The following is an 8,347-nucleotide window of genomic DNA, read 5'->3' as shown; positions in this document are numbered from 1 at the left end:
ATGATAAACAAATGGGATCTGAAAATGCATTATTTTCACCTAATTATAACTTAATCTAAACTTCTGAAAATTAACCAAATGAACAAAAGAAATTGTGGAAAGTATGAAGGGAAACTTTTATTTAATGGGAGTTTAGTGTCTTAAAGTGGAAAAGACTTCTAAGTTGTGACTAATAGCTTTGTTAATGGTTAATAAATAAATAAATTCATAGATTAGTTTTCATCCATTAATAAGAACAACTTTGGGGTTGCCAGGTTGTGAAATCCCATAGGCTGGTAGTTGGTTGCTAAAAATGCAGTTATAAATGTTGTTCATTCGTTAGTAAATGCTCCTTCCAAGGCTTCTTGCTTTCTAATGAGCCATTGCTGTTCAACTGTTAATAAGGTATTAATAAAATACTTTTAATCCATCGAGTCTGTTATTATAAATGTTGATGGTCAACACTTTTTTACAACCTGGCAACACACAAGTTGTTAAAGGCTTATGACCAATCAATATAGTAAACGACTTATCTTCCAGTAATAAAGCATTTAGTGCCTTATTAGAAAGTGGTAGCACTATTTATATTATTTTCTATTATTTTAAAAAAGGTAGTTGTTTGTATGGTTGGTTTGGTGTGTGTGATCGATAAAGTTCTTATTGACGGGTTTATTATAAATTTGGGTTAATGTAGCTATATGACCCTTACCTCGACATTTCCCCTTTTTTCTGTAATGACTAGTATTAAAATACTAATCAGGGTGTACCTGGTGTTAACATTTTCAATACTTTACAGGACCTGCTGCTACTGAGGGATCGAGCTTTCTCTCCATTTGGTTTCCAGTCGCGTCCTGCGCGCTGTAGGACGCACAGACGATCAGCTGAGCAGCGTCTCTCCCTCAGAAGCATATAGACTGAGCTGTGTTCAGTCGGACTCCCTCACTCACTCACACTCTGCTTGGATAGTTCAGCCGAGTTTGGCTCCGTTTTCACGTGTTATTTAACATCGTGTGTATCGAAGCTGCTCTTGTGGACAAGATGCTGGAGACGGTCGCTTCGCCAAAATGAACACAGGTGAGAAGATTTATTGTAAAGAACAATAAATAGGAGATAAATAGGAGGAGAGTGGTTTTGAACCGCTGGTTGTCAGAGCTCACCCTATATTTCACTGTGTGTTGGATATGTTGTGTATATTTTGAGCAAGCGAGTATAAACCATGTAGAGCTGGGTGGAGAGACAAAAAATAGAGTTTTAGTTTTCACCATTTCTTTTTTTTTATTTTACTTTTTTTTGGTGCATTCATGTGCCCAGCGGTGGCAAGAGGACATGAAGCAAACCAAAGTGTGTCTAACGCAGTGTTTCTTGATTTCAGAGCGGGGGCAGTGTATTGTTGGTAAAATGATTCACTTTATACCTGTTTTGACAGAATAAAGAGATTTCAACGGAGCTCCTTTTGGTGAAAAACTCAACGTTTCTGAATCCAGCCTTACTGTTATTCAAAGGTCTAATGCCTATATTTTCAAATAGGCATTTGTCTTTTTCTGTTTTTTGGGAGGGGGAGTTAGACATTCTTGAGTTCATTGTTATTTTCAAGAAAAGCTTAATTTTCTTTGATCATATGTTTAACACAAGTTAAATATATAATATATGCATAAATTACATACATAGCTTTATTGTCACTCTCCTTTGCTGCATAGAGTATTTTACTGAAAGCAGTAAAGGCAGCCTGAGAGGGGTTTCTCTCACTTGAATCACAGGAAGTAAGTCAGGGAAATCCCTTAGATATTTTTCCTACTCTTTCTCAAGGATGAAAAAGCAAACATTACTAATTTCAAGTCTCTTATTATATCCTTTTAGCGCCCAGTTTTAAGTTTAGGTAGCTCTCTGAAAAGTATGAGGAACACACTGACATACACTTAATAGATTGCCCGATTAGTTCTTTAGCATGTAATAAAATGGTCAAAGTGCGAGCACATGATGATGATATCTAGAATCTTTGAGCAGTTTTAGGTCACAGGGACACAATACAAATGACCTGTAAGCTATTTTAAAGCACATAATCTTACAGTTTCCTTTTCCTGTTGTGCTTGCAGACTGCACCAAGCCTTCTGTTGCTCCAAAGCCAAGATTAGTTTGTCACGCCAACTTGAAGCTGCCATCCCCTCTCATGTCTACAGCCAGGGGTCCCAAACCCTCTATTGCTCCGAAACCTAAAGTCACACCAGAGCTTAATGGCAACCAGGGAGAATGCATTAATGGCGGCTTGCTAACTTCAGATGGTGAGGTTGATGAGGAGCATGAGATGGAGAATGGTCTAAACAAAGCGGTTGCTGACAGGTTGCCAGCAGAGAAACAGTTTAACGCCTACATCCTCAAATTACCACAAAAAGATGTACAAAATGCGGCAGAGGACGGTGAGGCTACAGAGGAGGGAGAGGAAGAAGACATGATTCAAAAAATGGATGAGGACTGGAGGTTAACTGACAGTGCTCTAACAGAGGAGGTGGACTCCCTGGAAACACTTTGGGTCAGTGATGCTGGACTCACGGCTGACTCTGAGGAGGCGGTGGAGATGATTGACACAGACATGACGGAGGACATGGAGGGTTGTGACGCAGGCGAGGCGCTGGCTGACACAGATGGCCTCTCAGTGGGAGACCTCTCTGTTAATAGCATTGAAGAGGAGGCAAGATGCTATTCAGCTGAAAATCAACACATGAAGGAGAGACAGGATGGAACAGGTGACTGCACAGCAGATGATTTAACTGAGTCTCTCACGGACGAACCGGGTCTCCTCATCAATGACAACATGAAGGACACCGACACACAAGTTCTCCTAACAGATGGGGAGGAGAGAGAAGAGGAATCTGCTCCTGATTGTGGCATCACATGTAGCAAACGGAAGTTTAGATGTGGCCATGAAATGAAGGAAAAGCGTGGAAACATACAGAACATTTGTTTTTATGACTTTATTCCCACAGACCAGAAACAGTTCTGTGATACAACTCATACACATGTTGACGTAGGGGATGATCCAACTCATGAGCCTTATTACGTCTCTTCAGAGGACATCATTAACAGAGAGCTGATGCCAAGGAATAACAAAGGTCGTGGACTCCCAGAGAGTCCACTCACATCACAGAAAATATCAGCCAGGAAATGTGCGGAAACAGCAGAAAATGGACAAAACGACTGTGTGTCCACTGATGATTATGTGGAGATTGGTAACAGTCATGAGTACGGCAGCCACAACAGTAATGGAACCGAGGCAAAAACATATCAGAAAAGTACTGAAGAACCCAGAGCTCAGACAGAGCAAGCCCTGCTGAATCATTCGGACTGCCAGTCAATGTTCAGGCTGATACCCCCCTTAGTGCCAACAGACACTGACACCTCGCTGACATCTTCTCTCTCAGAAAGCCAGCTGCTTTCGCCGAGTGACTCTGATGTCTTTAGAGATGAGGAAGACCTGGAGGGTCACATAGTGCCGTTTCTGGATGACACTACTGACACGGAGCAGGACATCAGTGATGAGCATGTCTATGAGGAGCCAAGGCAGAGCTCAGAGGATGACAATGTTTTCTCTTTTGATAAGAGGACAACAGAGATGCGCTCCCGCTCACTGTCACACCGCGTTAATAATAATGTGGCTGAGGTGGGAGTGCATTTCGTTCAGAGGACCTACATGAGTGGATTTGGACAACCTGCGCTGAGCAGCAGCCCCATGTTAGGCTCAATGCTGCACAAGAGCTACGCCAAACCCCACTATTTGTCCCTGTACCCCCGCTCTATCTCCATGGAGGGACAGGACACGTCTCTGGGTGTCTACAGCTACAGGGAAGTATCCTCAAGACAGGGAGGTGCCATTTGTTCCTCTGGAAGCTTCTCCCGGGACTCACCTCTGTCATCCAGTGGCATGTCCACTCCAACATCAGTAGTGGACATTCCTCCTCCGTTTAATCTGGCCTACATCACAAAGAGGCCCATCACGAAGAGTTCCCCCTCGCTTTTCATGGAAGGAGACTCGTCTGAGAAAAACAGGAAAAAAAAATCCTCCATTAAGCGTTTCCTGATGCTTAAATTTAGGCGGAAAACACAGAGCAAGCCTGTGGTGGATGTCAACCCGTCCTCCTCAGCAGAGACCAGACACCACACGCCCAGCAGACTGCTGGATTTCGATAGACACAGCATAAGTAGCTCTCCACAGCTCAACTCACGCTCTGCAAGTAAACCTCTTGTTTCACCTGAGCCGGCCTCCACCTTCTTGTTCTACAAGGATGGCAAAAGAAAAGGGAGCTCTGTGGCCTTTCTCAATCGTAGCGTCATCCGGGTGGAGTCCTTTGAGGACCGCTCCCGAGTGCCTTTCACACCTCTTCCCCTGACCAAGCCTCGTTCCATTTCCTTTCCCAACACAGATACCTCAGACTACGAGAATGTTCCTGCCATCAGCTCGGATTATGAGAACCTTCAGGTCCCACAGCGGAGGCCCGTCCGCCAGGCACCATTCACAGACTTCTTTGACCGTCCAAGTCGGGTGCTGTCCTCTGCCAATGAGACTGATGGTTATGTCGACATGAGCAGCCTCCCTGGGTTCAAGAGTAAAACTCAGCCACCTGAACAGGAAACAGAAAGGTATCCAATCAAGACTACGAGTCTACAGCCATGCTATCAACATGCTTATGTTTAGTATTTATTTTAGTGTGCTAGCATTTAGCTGTAAACTCAAAGTGCAGTTGAGGCAGAATGTCATTAGTTTTGCAGATTTTTGGTCATCAACTAAAGTAGCGCAGACATTTGTTCTACCTGATGATGGTGCTATAGAAAAAGTCAGAGGATTATAAAATTCAGTAGGATTCATCCTTTGAGGACCATGAACGCCTGTACACAGTTTTATGGCAATCCATCCAATTGTTGAAGTGTTTCAAAGTGGGGGTCTGGTTTACTGACTGACTGGTGTTCTGACGATCTATGCTGCCTTGTCGAAAAATGCTACCGTAGCGCAAATCGACAGCAGAGACTATTGAGTCTCTCTGCCCTATGGAAAAATGCTACCTTATGTGTTCCTTTTTCCAATCCCATAAAGTTATAACTCTCACAGTATTATGACATCATCTGGTTTTTGATTATATTATAACATCATTTCAGGGGCAGCATATTCTGATAGACTAATATCCCCTATCAAATAATGCTCCCACTACAGAATCATTTTATATCGCACCACTACTCACTCCATGTGTACTGTAAGGAGATGGGGAGCATGTTGAAATACTATATTCTGTCATCTTTATTTAAGATAGCAGGGGTAGCGTATTCTCATAGACTAATAATGTTGTTGTTTTTTTATATTACTGACAGATATTGACTGATCAGCCACTTTCTTGACGGCATTCCCAACAGCAAGGTTGCACAGATTTATGGACGTGGAAACAGACCACGCTTGTGGGTCATACGCATGCGCAGAACCGCTAAGTAGCACATCCCGATAGGTAGCATAAAACGACAGAACACCGGTCAACATTGCCGTCCAGAGAGCCATGCTACTAGCATGGCTAAAACTTGTGTCTGTGTGCTGGGGTTTGTTCATGTACATTGTGCTGGACATAATATTAGTGATCTTTGTCATGTTTTACACTGAGCACAAGTCTTTTTTTTATTGCTGCTTGGCCACTGTGATGGTTTAATAATGCCCGTGGGGAGGGAGATTTATATCTATTTATTATGTTGAGTCCCCTGATGCTGTGATCACACAGCAGACACGGATGTGGTGATCAGTTGTAGGGAGGACGGTGCAGAAGCTACCCTCTTGCTATGCAGTGAGACTTACTAAGCCCCAGCTGTGATGTGTCTGTGTGCTGTTGGGGCATGGTAGGTGGTAGGAAACGCTGGAGGTGGTGGTGGTCTCTTTAGATCTAAGTGAAACAGGCCGGTTTCATTCATAAATCATCTTTTTAGGAGCAGAAACAGGCTCCTGTGTTGATGCTGTAGGTAGAGCCTCTTGTCTCCCTGCTGTGTTGTTATTTGTTGGTATGATCAGTTGTGCTGTGCTGACATTAACCCATCCCCCAGCATTCCTGTAGGCTGTGCCCATATCATACGGGCCACTCATGATGATTAATTGTCCGAGCATTTTGGAGTCATTGCTCTTCTCGAGCCAGTCAGGAACAACGGGCTGAGATACAATCTCAGTATGTTCTGTAGTCAGCAGTTGTTCACTGCAGTGTTTGCCTCTCATCATGTTTACCATTGTGGTTATGTGTGCAAGAAAAAATGTACAGGCTCTAAAATACAATTGTTTTTTATTTTATTTTTTTTTAAATGGAATACAAAACTTTGGTTTGATATAAAAACTTGAAACTTTTGTATTTCCTTAAGTACTCAAATGGCTACAATACACATACGGTAAAAAATTACAAGTAAATTTACAGTCTTCATTCTATCCACCGCTTCACTCTGCTGGTGCCTCAATCCTGTGGCTTCAGTCACAACAACAGCACAAAGGTCCCCTATAAGTCTTTTTCTCAAATCAAGGATCAAAGTATTTTATTTATCAATAAGGTTGTTTGACAAAATTAAAGTTCTGCTAAACACACAGGACTTAATATAGGCTTATAAGTAAATGTATATAAAAATATGATAACATATTTTTAAAAAACAATATACGGTTATTTATATACATATATAGACACATATACACCCAGAACATTCAGCAGTGCATTTTTTTTGAATTTGCGTCTGGGTAGAATGTAAACAGAAGCAACAAGATGATAATATGGCTGTCATCTTCGCATAAAAGTCTCACATTTGGGAAACAGTCCATCTTGAGCACCAAGCAACATCAATATAAACACACGTCATCTAATGTTCCCGGAGTCCCGGAGTGATTAGTAACAGTTTTAAAACACAATTTATTTTTTGTTTGTAAACATCAATAATCCACTGTTGGAAAATTATATGATTTTTTTTATTTAGGCAATAAAGTTAGGCCATACGTAAGTGATACAGTCATACAGTATAGATATGAATATGGACTGAGAATAATTGATAATGAAAATCATGATTAGTTGCAGCCCTAACTGAGCTCACTGTCAGGTCCTCTGAATTATTAATGTCTGCTAAAAACAATTATGAGCCAAAACTTATTTGTAAAGTTGAAGAATGTTCTTCTTTTGTTGAAGTTGCACTTCATTCCTACCATGTTTTGTCACTGACCATTTGCACACCATAGCATGCAACCATGGCTTCTTCATACATACTACTTCATTCTTCATTGCTTTTCCATCACAAAAAAACACAGAAGTTGCAAAAGTTAAACGCATCAGTGTATGAACCTAAATGTTCTGTGCTGGTACTAAAGAAAGACAGTGGTGTGGTTATCATTTTTCTCACTTTGAGTGAACAAAGCGCCTGTAATCACAGCAAAGCAATATCCCGGCCGACAGCAGAGTTAGTGGTTGAGGCTGTTAGTTTTAAAGCAGCCTGAAGGGGCAATATTAGCAGATCATAGTTTGGAAATCATCAGAGTCTTTGCCCATCATAGCTATCACTGGAACAAATAGGCTCACCAATGAACCTGAGGGAAAAAGAACGTGTACAAGTAATTTATCTCTTTCTGTAATTTATCTCCATAGATTTCGCCCTGAGCCGTCACACACCTTAGCAGGACTGCAGTGACAGAGGCAGTGATATAAAAGCCGAATAAAGAAACTGTGCATGTAGCTTGTGGTTCAAGCACCCCCTGGTATCTCATCCAAAGTTTGATCCAGCGTGCGGTAATCGGCCATGCAGCTCTAATATGTGTGATGCAGAGATCTGAACTGCTGACATATGTTGTTCATATGTAGCTGATTTGCATCTCAGTGGGGTTAAATGCTTGGAGTGAAACACGGCAGGAACATTGGCAAGGCAATTGGTCATGTAGAGGACAACTGCATCACTACTGTAACTTAAGAACGTGTTTTTATTTGCATAGCTTACACTCCCCGCTGAGCCGCAGAAAATTAGCATATTCATTTGGGTTCCCGCAGAAGAGAATCTCACAGCATAAAATACCGACATGCGTCCCTGGTTGTCCCTGGTACAGTTGTCACCGCAGGCCTTTCAAGATCAGTTTATTGGTTTTTCTAAACCTGCAATGTTTTAACTATTCACACTTCGAATATGTTTATTATAGTGATATTTCAATGTAGACTACCATAAAGGACCATAAAGATGGCTTGGATGGTTAAATTAAATTCATCTGATTTATTCTCACGTGAATGAAGATTTGAGGACAGAACACTGTGTGTGTGTATATGTATGTATATATGTGTGTGTATATGTATGTATATATGTGTGTGTGTGTGTATGTATGTATATATATATATATATA

At 41.6% G+C, this 8,347-nt stretch overlaps 1 protein-coding gene across 3 annotated transcripts in view; it reads left to right on the top strand.

The window, feature by feature from the left end:
- The first annotated feature begins 852 nt into the window (after positions 1-852).
- Positions 853-8,347, top strand: part of LOC123956508 (FYVE, RhoGEF and PH domain-containing protein 5-like) — a 23,065-nt gene continuing 15,570 nt past the window's right edge. For 2 of the 3 annotated variants that reach the window (XM_046028734.1, XM_046028732.1), the window contains exons 1-2: positions 854-1,053; positions 2,073-4,611. In XM_046028734.1, the coding sequence (XP_045884690.1) occupies positions 1,044-1,053; positions 2,073-4,611 (2,549 nt within the window). In that variant the 5' untranslated portion in view covers positions 854-1,043. Of the gene's footprint in view, positions 1,054-2,072; positions 4,612-8,347 lie in introns of all 3 variants that reach the window. The other variant, XM_046028735.1, reaches the window with a different exon arrangement.

Source organism: Micropterus dolomieu, linkage group LG18 (genome assembly GCF_021292245.1).
Source record: "Micropterus dolomieu isolate WLL.071019.BEF.003 ecotype Adirondacks linkage group LG18, ASM2129224v1, whole genome shotgun sequence".
NCBI classification, from domain to species: domain Eukaryota; kingdom Metazoa; phylum Chordata; class Actinopteri; order Centrarchiformes; family Centrarchidae; genus Micropterus; species Micropterus dolomieu.
This window is presented reverse-complemented; position numbering and strand designations above follow the sequence as displayed.